The following is a 13,349-nucleotide window of genomic DNA, read 5'->3' as shown; positions in this document are numbered from 1 at the left end:
CAGAAACAACTTCATCTTTAACCCTTTAAAACTATCATTTTTGTTGGTCAAGAAGGTGTTCTCTTTCATATCCATATCCTAGATAATAAGGTCATCCACGACCCTCAATATGGGCCACTAGATGCAATAAAATATGGCGCCTCTCAACTCAATATTGAAGTCATGAACAACCTTGGCGAAAGAAAGCAACTCCATCCAAAAGTTTGGGGAAATCTGGGAAGAACTCTGCCAAAATATCCTTCACACTTCTTATAAAGGGAAATCACAACCCCGTGTCCACATATTGGGTATAAATACCCAAGCAACCTCATCGATCGGACCCTACTCGACAGGTTGGGTGGCAGCATGAACATCCATCCTTTGCAGATCAGGATAACCTTCAGAAAATGACTTAGGCTTCACTGCGGTCAGCATAGACGATTGCTCTTCAGCACGCAGATAAACCTTCTCTATGTTTTTCTTCCAGATGGACTTGTCGGAGGCTTTTGTTTTTTAGGAGCCATAACCAGAAAAGGAAAATGGAGAAAAAGGAAGAAGACAGACGAAGCACTTACACTTAAAAGCGGGAATCACCAGGGAAAGTTCTAGCAAAAATGCGAGGTAAGAAAGAGAGTAAGGAGTAAAAAAGAAACCCTCAACAAAACTTTACCCTTTTATACTACTGGGAAGACAACTGAAACGATGGGCATTAGCATTACTTATTAGTAATGATTAAAGAATCATTAAGTGCCCCTGGGATGCACCCTAAAAATCGTAATACTACACCACATGGCACACTAGGAGAAATTGCCGTAAACTCGAAAGGTGTTAAGAAGTATAAGAAAACGTGTCATGACTGTTGCATTTCTAAGCTGAACGAGGGGAAAATAAATCATCAAAAGCCCATATAACCTCCTTATTAGTCTCCCATTTTCTAAAAACTTCCAAAAAGGTATCAAAATTCAAATCCCTCTCCATCAACTTATCAGGAAACGACAAGTACAACGCTTTCCGAAACCAATATGTTTTCTCATCTTAAAGAACAATAAATTAGACCCCGAGGGACATCTGATATCATGCAAATATAACTTTATCACGTGGCACATAAAATCTTAAACCTACTCTAAAGACAAAGAATATGTAGCGCCTCCTCAACTAAATACAACAAAACGACTGCGTACCAAAAGCTTAACTCAAGAAGTCTCGCTAGACTCAGTCAAGGAACCCGTCGTTTCCATAATCACACCCAATCATGGGAATCACGGGGTAAGTGGCCTTAAAGGATATCAGACTCCGATATCTATGCACACCTCCTCCTATCAAGAAGAGACACGTGACACACCCGACTCCAAAATCTGTAACCGTCTTCTACAACTCAATATCTGTATAAATAGAGTAAGCTCAGCTTGAGGTAAACAGATTCATTTATTTCTATCAAGCTTACAATACAACTTTGTTTGCTGATTGTGATCATCCTCCAGTATTTTCATAAACAGACTCAGGCATAGAAGCATGTTCGTCGTAGAACGACCTCTCTTTGTCCTTCCTTCTGTGCATTTACAGGTTGACAAATGGACTATCAGGATTCAACCAATCAATATTGTTATTGAAATATTACAGGCATATTTTTAAAGACATATGTTACCGATATATATATTTTTCTATATTATATTATTGTTTTTTAAATAATATAATACCTATATTAATTATATTTATATAATAATTTGGTCATTACTAAAAAAAATATAAAAAGTACAAATTCAATTAATTTCCAATTAATTCATGAAGACCTTATCTATTCGACCAAGGTCTAACATGAAACACTTTGTATAGTATTAGTTGTAGTATGAGCAATAATAGTCCTAGTAAACTTGAAATTTGTGGGGAAACATTGATTTATCGTATCCTACTCTTCCGCCGCGGAATTTTTTTTTCTTTTTCGATGCAATCTCTTCTCTTCTATTTTAATCTAATTAGAAGAGAAAGAAAAAAGGTTACCTTCCTTCTTCCTCCTTCCATCTTTGTGTTTATCCCGTCACTTTCTTTTTTTTGGTTTGAAAACTATATATCTCATCGGATTTTCTTTTCCGTCTGATTGCATCTATTAGCTATAAGTCTTTCATTTATAGATTTTTTGGATTTAGCAAAGAACGAAAACAATTGATTTTGTCTGAATGTTCGAAATAACCTAAATGATGAAGATTGAGTTGCATCAGTTTTTTCTGCGAATTTAGATTTACGAGACGTATATGATGTATATGATTTATAGTTTATTTGTGTTAGTTGTACTTTTTTTTATGACTTTTATGGCTATTTGTAGTCTTTATTTTTTTTTATTGTTGTACTTTTTTTTAATACAATGGAATGATATAAGCATTTTTCATATAATAATAACTAGTCTTGATCCCGTGCGATGCACGATATATATATTTTTAAATATATCAAATATAATTAAATTGATATGATACCTGATCAGAAAAAAATGCATATTTAACCCTTGATCAATTTAATTTTTATATTATTAAGTTCTTGATCTTTTAAATGCATACCTTAAACCCCTAATCTATTATTTTTTGACACATTAAGCTCTAATCTTTTAAATGGAACCAATAAGGTCTTGATTATTTATTTTGTAACACATTAAACCCCTCTTGGATGATCCAGTTATGTGTGACTCGAACTTCATCTAGCTCAATTTGTCTCTATTTTAACACGTAAATTGATATATAGATTGTCACACCAGATAATTTCATAACTATTTTACTCCATCCGCTCCACAATATTTGTCTTTCTAGAGATATTTTTTTGTCCCATAATACATGACGTTTTGATTCAATCCATGCACATTAATTGACTTTTACCAAATATACTCTTATTTAAGTTGTATTTTTGTTTTGAGAATAGATAAAAATTAATTAATGGATGCAATTAATACAAATGTAACAAAGTCTTTTTAATAAAAATTAATTATATTTCTGAATTGTTGTGCTTTATCCTTAAAAACAAATATTATGGAACAGAATGAGTACTTCAGAGGAAGAGTGATATCCTGACAGTTTTATACATGCTAACCGAAGTTTGGATTTCTCAGTTAACCGATGTGTCAAATATGGGCTCAAAAACATCGTAAAAATCAGTTATGGATCATTTTCGGATAAATTAGGCACTCGGGACTTGTGAAACGAAAATGAGTCTAGGATATAATACAAGCAGCTAATCAGATTCTAAGAAGGATCTTCAGACATGCAATCATGTATTTGTTGTCTGTTGATTTGAAGGATCCAACAGTGGTGGTTGTTGACTAGAAACTACATCTTTATTTTGCAGATTGTAACACCACCAACCTTTGCAACCATACCATATTCTAAGAAATTGAGAAAAAAAAAAGACTTGAACTACATATAATATACAAAAATTATCCCTTTTTTTTTTATAACGAAAACTAAAATCCAGTATCAAACTCATTACATTACTTTCAAGGGTCAAATGCATCTCAAACATAATTGCTGCTAATGTTGAATGATCTTAAAGTGCTGGATCTTTTAGAGGGTGAAGTCCATAAAAAGATTAAAGGAAAAGAAGAAGTCACAGTTATGTTTGGCATAAGGTTGTCTTTTGCTCATTAAAGAGACGAAACAATTTATTTTGCTCATGGCAAAGCAGATTTACAGAGGAACATCTGTTGGGAAATCTTGAGGGTATCTCTTCATTGTGTCTCTAAGACAATTCTGTTGCTCACACAGATTTGATGGAAGAACATCATACACATCTGAAAATGCATCCCCAATTGGAGGCTTTTCAACTCTCTCTGCTACTTGGATTGCATTTAATACCTGTTACAACTCAGACTATGTAATTCAGAGCTACTACACTTCGCTTTTAAGTTTTAAAGATGCAGAATGAAGTCATTGTTCAAAGAAGCCTTGACATACAAAATTTACCTTCAACCTTTTCTATGCAAGTCAAATTAACAGTGTTTTCTTCTTTTTGAAAAATGTTGCTCTTTCGTCCTTCAATTTTTTTTCCTTTTTCAAAGGATTATGTAGGAAAATATACTATTTACTCAAGAAATGAGCAAAACACTGACTTTCCTCAAAAACGTTGTTACAAAATTGAGAACTTTGTTCTATTTTTGTATTTAATTAAAATGTATGTTTTGTTCTTAATGTTTGTAAACTTTAGTTTATGATATTTCACTCTTTGAAAGTTAATTATGGTTAGTTGTTAGAAGTTTGTAGAAGAGTCAAGAAAGTAGAAGTTTGTAGAAGTCATGTACTGTACAAGATATTTTAGTTTAGTATAAATAGAAATGAAGTACCTCTCTAGAACGAGAGAGTTTTATCTATTTCACTATAATCTATCTATCTATTTGTTCTCTGTAATCACTATCAAAAACAGAGTGTCTGAAATTGCAACTTGTTCTCTTCTGAAATTAACAAGTGGTATCAGAGCCTTCTTCTCAAGGGACCTGCCAAAGGATCTTTTTTCTCAAAGGGGAAATGGCATCCAACAATCAACCAGTTCCTCAATTTAATGGAGAAAATTATCACATCTGGGCTTTCAAAATGGAAGCATACCTAGAATCTCTGGGTTTATGGGATGTGGTACGGGAAGACACGGATCCACCACCTCTTCAACAGAATCCAACCTTGTCTCAGATTAAGGCACATGAAGAGCTCAAGCAAAAAAAACCCAAGGCTCTTACTGCAATCCACTCTGCTCTTTCAGATATGGTCTTCAATAAGGTAATGAATATAAAATCTCCAAAGCAAGCATGGGATAGGTTGAGGGAAGAATATGAAGGAGATGATAGAGTTAAGTCTGTCCGTTTATTCACTCTTATAAGGGAATTCAACTCACTAAGCATGAGAGAAGATGAGTTGATATCTGAATATTCTTCCAGGTTGATGAATTTAGTGAACAAAATCAAGCTCTTAGATGATGGGTTTTCAGATTCAAGGGTGAAGGAGAAGCTAATGGTAAGCCTCCCATCAAAATTTGAATCGAAAATTTCAGCAATTGAAGAGTTTTGTGATGTGAAATCTCTATCAATTACTGAAATTATAAGTAAGCTTCAAGCTTTTGAGGAGAGAATCAATCTCAGAGATGGTGGCAACATGGAGGGGGCTTTTCAAGCTAACTCTAAAGGAAAACAGTTCAGAAGGGAATTGAAGAAATCTGTAGGAGAAGGTTCAGATAAGGGCAAGAGAGGACAAGGATCAAAAGATCAAGGTAGAAAAGGAAATTCCCCACCTTGCAAACACTGCACTAGAACAAATCATAAGGAGGAGGATTGTTGGTTCAAAGGAAAACCTCCTGTTCAATGTAGATTCTGCAAAAAGATGGGTCACATTGAAAAAAGTTGCCGGCAAAAAAGGGCTCAAACTCAAGGCAGAATGACACAGCTAGCAAACGTCTCCACTCAAGATGACGATGAAGATGACGAACCAAAAGCGAGTTTATTTCTTGCTTCTCACAAATTCAGCCCACTTGATAGTCAATATTGGCTGATTGACAGTGGGTGTACAAGTCATATGGCCAAGGAGGAAGTTGCTTTCTACAAGCTAAACAAAGATGTGAAGATCAAGGTGAGACTCGGAAATGGGCAACTGGTTGAATCAGCTGGTAGAGGGGTAATTGCAGTGCAAACAAAACAAGGTACGAAATTTATAAATCAAGTTTTGTTTGTGCCATCTCTTACTCATAACTTACTAAGCGTCTCACAAATGCTGCAACATGGTTACTCTCTCATTTTTAAAAATAATCAGTGTTGCATATATGATGATAAAGATGTTTTGTTGGTGAAAGTGCCTATGGTAGACAAATGTTTTACTTTAAACATGTCTTATGCTGAAGAAAATTTGAATTTAATCAGTCATGATGAGTCTGTATTATGGCACCATCGTTTTGGCCATTGTAGTTTCAATTCATTAGTTAAACTAAGTAAGGAGGGGCTGGTTAGATTTATTCCTGAAATCATCATGTCTGTTGATGTATGTGGTACTTGCCAATTTGGTAAAATGCATAGACAACCTTTCCCCTCAATGGCTACTTGGAGAGCCACAAAGAGGTTGGAACTTGTGCATAGTGATGTTTGTGGCCCTATGAAAACGGAATCTTTGAATAAGAATCGACATTTTGTGTTGTTTGTGGATGATTTTACTAGAATGACATGGATTTATTTCATTAGAAATAAATCTCAAGTCTTTGATGTCTTCAAGAAGTTCAAGAAGCTTGTGGAGAATCAAAGTGGTTGCAAGATTAAATATTTTAGGACTGATAACGGGAAGGAGTACAACTCCATTGAGTTCAGAGATTTATGCGATAATGAAGGAATCTGTCATCAATTGACAGTGGCTTACTCCCCTGAACAGAATGGAGTAGCTGAGAGAAAGAATAGAAGCGTGGTGGAGATGACAAGATGCATGTTAGCTGGGAAATCGATGCCGAATCAGTTCTGGGCAGAAGCGGCATTTACTGCAGTCTATATACTTAATAGATTGCCAACTGCTGCTGTTACAGGAATGACGCCTATTGAAGCTTGGAGTAACATCAAACCATCCGTGAAGCACATGAAGATTTTTGGGTCTTGTTGCTATTTTCACATTCCTGCAGTAAAACGAACCAAATTGGATGTGAAAGCTAAAGTTGGAATATTTTTAGGCTATGCATCACTTTCAAAAGGATACAGGATATTCGATCCCGAGAAGAAAAGGGTGGAGGTCTGCAGGGATGTTACAGTCGATGAGCAAGCCTATTGGGATTGGGAATCAAATGAAATTAAGAAGCAAACTGATTTACAAACTCAAGCTTCAGAAAAGCTGCAGGTGCAAGGTGACTCCTATAAAGACAATGCTACGTTAGAAAGGGAAAATGATGATGAACCTGTGAATCCAAAGACAAGGAGCTTAGCTGATATATATGAAGAATGTAATGCAGTAATAGAAGAGCCGGCATCATATGAAACAGCAGCTCAAGATCCAAATTGGATTCAAGCAATGCACGAAGAGTTGTCAATGATAGAAAAGAATCAAACTTGGAGTTTGGTAAAGAGACCAGTTAATAAGAAGATTATTGGGCTCAAATGGGTGTATAAAGTCAAAGTAAATCCTGATGGAACTTTGAATAAAAGGAAAGCAAGATTAGTGGTTAAAGGGTATGCACAGGAAGCCGGCATGGATTATGGAGAAACTTTTTCACCCGTAGCAAGGCAAGATACAATCAGATTTTTGGTTGCCTTGGCAGCTCAGCACAATTGGAGATTGTACCATCTTGATGTAAAATCAGCCTTCCTAAATGGAGTGCTTGAGGAGGAGATTTATGTTGATATTCCTCCTGGATATGAGGTACAGAACAATGAAAATGTGGTGTTGAAGTTACATAAGGCTCTCTATGGTTTAAAGCAAGCTCCTAGAGCTTGGTATGGCAGGATAGATTCTCACTTCATTCAATGTGGTTTCAAAAGAAGTGAATCGGAAGCTACTTTATATGTGAAACATGATACAAATGGAAAGATGGTTATTGTTTCTCTTTATGTCGATGACTTGTTAGTCACAGGAAATGATGAAGATCTGGTCAAGCAATTTAAGGAGGAGATGGAATCACAATTCGAAATGTCAGATTTGGGTGAAATGAGATATTTTCTGGGCATGGAGGTAAAGCAAACTTCTCAAGGAACATTCATGTCACAACAAAAATATGCAGCTGGATTACTTAAGAAGTTCAAAATGAATCAATCTAAACCTATGTCTACTCCCATAGGGCGTAATGAAAAACTCTCAAAAGACTATAAAGGGGAAAAGGCAGATCCTTCACTCTATAGAAGCTTAATTGGAAGTTTGTTATTCCTCACTCACACTAGGCCAGATATCATGTTCCCTGTAAGTTTTCTCTCTAGATTTATGCATGATCCAGGTCAAATACATCTTGTTCATGCTAAAAGGATCTTGAGGTATGTGAAGGGAACAATCAATTATGGATTATGGTTTGAAGCAGGAAAGCCAGGAAATTTAATTGGATTTTCTGACAGTGATTGGGCTGGAAATGATGATGATTGCAAGAGTACATCAGGCTATGTTTTTTCATTTGGGAATTGTGTGTTTTCCTGGTGTTCCAAAAAACAGGATGTTGTAGCACAATCATCAGCCGAAGCCGAATATATCTCTGCTGCTGGTGCTGCTAACCATGCTGTATGGTTGAGAAAGTTGTTGACGGATTTGGGAATGACTCCAATAAATGCTACAACTATCTATGTTGATAATAAGTCTGCTATATGCCTTGCTAAAAATCCCGTTTTTCATAGGAATTCAAAACATATACGGGTCAAATATCACGTTTTGAGACAGTTAGAGGCTGATAAGGATATCAGTTTGCTGCATTGTTCATCTGAAGAACAACTAGCAGACATCATGACCAAGGGGCTCCCTAAAGGAAGGTTTGAAAAGCTGAGAAGTCTTCTTGGAGTATTAGAACAAAATTCTCAAGGAGGAGTGTTACAAAATTGAGAACTTTGTTCTATTTTTGTATTTAATTAAAATGTATGTTTTGTTCTTAATGTTTGTAAACTTTAGTTTATGATATTTCACTCTTTGAAAGTTAATTATGGTTAGTTGTTAGAAGTTTGTAGAAGAGTCAAGAAAGTAGAAGTTTGTAGAAGTCATGTACTGTACAAGATATTTTAGTTTAGTATAAATAGAAATGAAGTACCTCTCTAGAACGAGAGAGTTTTATCTATTTCACTCTAATCTATCTATCTATTTGTTCTCTGTAATCACTATCAAAAACAGAGTGTCTGAAATTGCAACTTGTTCTCTTCTGAAATTAACAAACGTTAAAGGCAATTTTGTACCTCGATGATGATGGCTAATTTAATGCCTGTCTTGAATGCAAATGGTAATGTCATTTTCAATGCAGGAGTATCCTACTTAATCAAAATTGACATTGACCCTATCTAAGATATTGCAGTTTGACACACGACTTTTACCTGCTTCTTCACACTGCTTCTGAGCTCTGACTCAGCCTCAGTGCTCCACCAACCACTACTTTCTAACCATTTTCTAAACCTAGTAATAGGATCTCGTGTCAATCTCCATCGTTCAATTTCATCGATTGGACGATACTTTGTTGAATCATCTGATGTAGAGTGATGTCCAATTCGATAAGTTAAAGCCTGTTCGTGAAATTCAAAGGACAAACAGAAAAAAAAAATATAAAAGAGATGCAAAAATCAAGACACCAAGAAGACCAAATTTCACTAATAACGGAAAGTAGACACTAAGGACAAAATAATCTTAGTTTGCAGGTTGTCTCTCTACGTAAAAGAAAAATCATGTTACCTCAATCAAGATTGGTCTCTGTTCAGTGATTGCCATTTCACGAGCAGCATGAACTGCATTATACATGGCAAAAGCATCATTACCATCTACACGAAGACTTCTGACACCATAGGCCTGCCCTCTTACAACAACACCATCACCTGCCAAATGATAGAATGCCAGAAATTACTCTCATCTATATAAAGGGCATAATGTGTTTTACAAAATCCTGAAAATGCAGAAGTAGGAATACTTCGAAACTGGTCTGATATAGGGGTACTAATGGCCCATCCATTATTCCGACATATAAAAATAACTGGTGCCTCCAAGACTGCGGCAAAATTTAGAGCAGCATGAAAATCTCCCTGACAAGATATGATCTATTAGAAAAAATAAACAACTAGATTCGAGATAATTGATCATATATGTTTCGTTGGATAGCTGTATGAGATGAGCAGTTCCCCCAACCATCAAACATGGAAAATAAAAATAATTCTAAAAAGGTTTAGCTTGGCAGCTTTGAGCAAATGATTTTAGAGGCAACATAAAATTTTAGAATACTCCCGATCCACTACATCATCTGTGGACCGGGCCAATAAATTCATGCCACCTAGTACAAAAATACATTTAATCTATTTAAAATTCAGGACTGAGGGTATATAAACAATATTTATTATGTATGTATTTATCAGTTGTCAACTTTATAGTAAGATTTCTCAGGACATAGACACAACATAGATACCTCACTTGAGCCGCCATCACCAAAATAAGTGACAACACAAGCATCTTTGCCATCCATCTTCAGGGAATATGCAGCACCAACTGCATGTGGAAGTTGCGATCTGAATATCAATAAAAAAAAATGTCATCATGATGGGGATATTGACAAAAGTTCTAACAAGTACCAAAGGTTATTGTCTTACGCAATTGTTGATGCCACAGTAAAGTAATTATGCTTTTTTGAGCCATAATGAGCAGGCATCTGTCTGCCTTTGCAATTATCATCTTTATTGCTAAAACATTGGTTTGCAAATTCTTGAAGAGTGAAACCACGCCATAATAGAATGCCTGGTTCCCTATACTGCATGGAATATTCAAAGGATCACTTATTTTAATAATTTAAAATTTTTCTCGTCAAATAGTTGCTAAAGCTAACTCGAAGATAAAGACATAAGAAAAATATACACATGAGTTCTTCATTAGTTTCTAATCAGCAGCTGAAATAGGAAAACCTTGTAAACTAATACATGCATGTGACCGAGACGTAAGTGAATGAGGAATGGGGCTTGGACGCTTGGTCATGTGAATGCTTGAGAATCTGAGATTTAATAGACAAGTAAATATTGTTAATGTTCTAGTAGCCTGATTAATGACAGTTTAATCATTAATCATTTTAATGGACAAGTACATTGGTATCATTTTGCAGGCAAACTTTTCATCCAGCGGTAACCCCTCATTTAATGTTCTGCAAACATTCTTCTCTGCTGTAAACTTGTGTCACCAGAACATATGCTAGCTTAAGAGTATTCTCATTATCCACATATAAATAACAGATATGAAAGGGTCCACCCTACCTAATACAAAAATAACAAAATCTTATCCACAAGCATGCAGGAGTTTATGCAATAGTGAGGTTTGCTGAACAGGAATTAAACATAAGATACATGTGCGTATAACCTGAGGGACAACAAGATCATCTGTTGTCAGAGCTGCAGCAGATGCAATATTGATGGCCTCTTCTCCGACCGTGGTCACATAGAATGAAATCCTGCCTTGCCTCTGTGCTTCATAAAAGATAGTGTCCATAATTTGCAGTGTCACCATATCAATGTACATTTTTCTTGCAACTTCCCTGCTGATCTATTCCCAATGACAACTCACAAGAATCATTTCTGCTTTAATGTTTAGAAACATAAGACCAAGAAGAAATTTCTATAATGTTACACCAAAGAGTATGGAACCATAAGGGAAAGTTACACCAAAACATACCCCTGCAAAGTGGCTTGCATCAAGCAGATGACCATGATCATCAAAGACACGGTAGCAGGGAACCCTTTCCTCAGGGCATTCAGATAAAAATCTCAATTCAGGAGTAAATGCAACCCTTCCTCCTGGAAAATCCAAAACCTGCCATAGCAAGGAAGATTAGACAGGTACAAACAAATTTCAGCAACAGTATAATATACTTCCCTATACAAAATTGCTAATATTCATTTTGAAACGACTTAAAGTAACAATTTTATCGGCAAGTCAGCAGAGCTCAGTCTGTTGTGCTCTAATACCTGTCAAACAAGTTTTAACATGCATTATCCATCATAATACACTTCCGAGCCACATAACAGTAAAATGAATTCAGTTTGGAATTCAAATCTTGTGCTACAGGAGGTATTGATAATGTAAATTCAATAAAATTCCAGAATAGTGAGCAAAAAGGTAACAAAGTAATGATGCGGTTAGGATAAATTTTATTATGGAATAACTGTATACAGATTTCTTTGACATATACTAAAATAAAATATAATGTGATGATGAAGTTGGACAATTACAAATAATTTAACCAAATACCATCAGATAGAAGCCTTCAATTGCAAAACTATACAGGAGGATATAGTAAGATATAAGCCTCTTTGCCATAAATCGCACACTAAGATAAACCAATTTTGTTACTTCCCTCAGAAACGATAATTTGTTAAAGAATGATACAAATTCAAGAAATAAGAGAAATGTTAATTGCAGCACATTAAGTTGTTACCTCGTTACTATTAGAGCTACTAGACTTGAACTGGGAAGGTTCAAAGTCAGGTTTGGAGGATTGAAAACGGCGGGATCTGAGATGGAAATCTTGAGAGAGCGGAGGTATGAGAGTTTTGAGATTGTGGATTGAAGGAAGAGAAGAATAAGGGGAAATGAAAGGGATGAGACCCATCCTCGACTTGACATGGTGAATAGTGTTTCTTGTATTTCTGATGCACCAAGCCATGGAACCGATACGGGGAAAGATGTTAAAGTTGGATTTCTAAGGGAAGAAATGTGGATGCAACAGACTGACTATGAAATCAAAATGTGAAAGCTTGCCTTTGTTTGTTTGGAAGTTGGAGGTTAGAAGAAATAATGGAACAGGAAGCTGATCGATGGAAATGATGCTTAAAATATTAGCTCCACCGCAAAGTTTTCATTACCCACTATTAAACTCCAATTTTAACGTTAAAGTTTAGAGATACGAGGGATAATTACTAATCTAGCCCAATGAAACCCCACTTTACATATCTAACCCACCTTTCTTTCATTTTACCAAATTAGACAAATAAACCCATTTTGGATAAAACTACCCTTATTTTAGTTTGAAGGTTCATCTCCTACCTCCCGCTCCTTCCACTTCCACTTCCTCACCTGACCTTTCTCATTCAACTTCATTGTGGTTCATCTTCTTCATTTTCAGTTCGTTTCAACTGCATTTTACGTTTTGAACTCATCACTATATATAATCCGGGTTGTTCTTCTCTACATTTTCATTTTCATTTTCTCCTACCTCGACATTTTCATCTCCGGTTTCTTTCTTCCCTGCGAAGCGCGACTGTGATGGCAAGAAAACGGAAGGCGACGGCGACGGCGACGGCGGCAAGCGAAGAGGAAGGACGGACAAAGCATAAGGTAAGCATGCATCATCTTCTTCCCTGTTACCGCCATTAATGGTTTAAATGCGCTCGAATGCGCTCGTATGTTAACTATATGTAGATATGGTCGCATTTGTTACCTAAATGCGCTCAAATGCGACAAGGTATAATAGGCGAACATAGTGTCGCATTTGTTACCTAAATGCGACACATGCGACGAGCCATTCCATTAAACTGTCGCATTTATTACCTAAATGCGCTCAAATGCGACATTATACACCATGAAACATTGTCGCATTTCAGCGCATTCACAGACGAATGCGACATGATTGTAAGCCTTATACATAGAATATGTCAGTTTTGTTAGAGAATTTAATGTGTGTATGTTTAAAATTGTTACAGCATGATCCCAGTGAATCTAAAAAGAGAAAACATAGTTCCA

The 13,349-nt window shown here is 35.9% G+C and overlaps 1 protein-coding gene across 1 annotated transcript; it reads right to left on the bottom strand.

Annotated features, from left to right (window-relative positions):
• Positions 1-3,386: 3,386 nt before the first annotated feature.
• On the bottom strand, positions 3,387-12,448 carry LOC136229555 (2-oxoisovalerate dehydrogenase subunit alpha 2, mitochondrial-like). The gene is made up of 9 exons (XM_066018420.1): positions 12,046-12,448; positions 11,283-11,420; positions 10,971-11,153; positions 10,217-10,374; positions 10,036-10,135; positions 9,547-9,658; positions 9,315-9,454; positions 8,963-9,148; positions 3,387-3,812 (listed from the first exon to the last, which is right to left on the bottom strand). The coding sequence occupies exons 1-9, from the start codon at positions 12,271-12,273 to the stop codon at positions 3,645-3,647; spliced, it is 1,413 nt and encodes a 470-aa protein (XP_065874492.1). The 5' UTR covers positions 12,274-12,448; the 3' UTR covers positions 3,387-3,644.
• Positions 12,449-13,349: the final 901 nt, after the last annotated feature.

The sequence above is a fragment of the Euphorbia lathyris genome, chromosome 5, assembly GCF_963576675.1.
Source record: "Euphorbia lathyris chromosome 5, ddEupLath1.1, whole genome shotgun sequence".
In the NCBI taxonomy this organism is placed as follows: domain Eukaryota; kingdom Viridiplantae; phylum Streptophyta; class Magnoliopsida; order Malpighiales; family Euphorbiaceae; genus Euphorbia; species Euphorbia lathyris.
Note: the sequence above shows the minus strand (reverse complement) of the source record. Positions and strands in the feature narration are given on the sequence as shown.

Bases quoted from the DNA above. Each gene is read 5' to 3' on its own strand.
- LOC136229555 (XM_066018420.1), bottom strand. From the start codon at position 12,273: ATGGCTTGGTGCATCAGAAATACAAGAAACACTATTCACCATGTCAAG. The intron at 11,154-11,282 runs GTATGTTTTGGT...CATTGGGAATAG, and splicing joins ATGCAAGCCACTTTGCAGGG to ATCAGCAGGGAAGTTGCAAG. The intron at 10,136-10,216 runs GTAAGACAATAA...ATTGATATTCAG, and splicing joins ACTGTGGCATCAACAATTGC to ATCGCAACTTCCACATGCAG.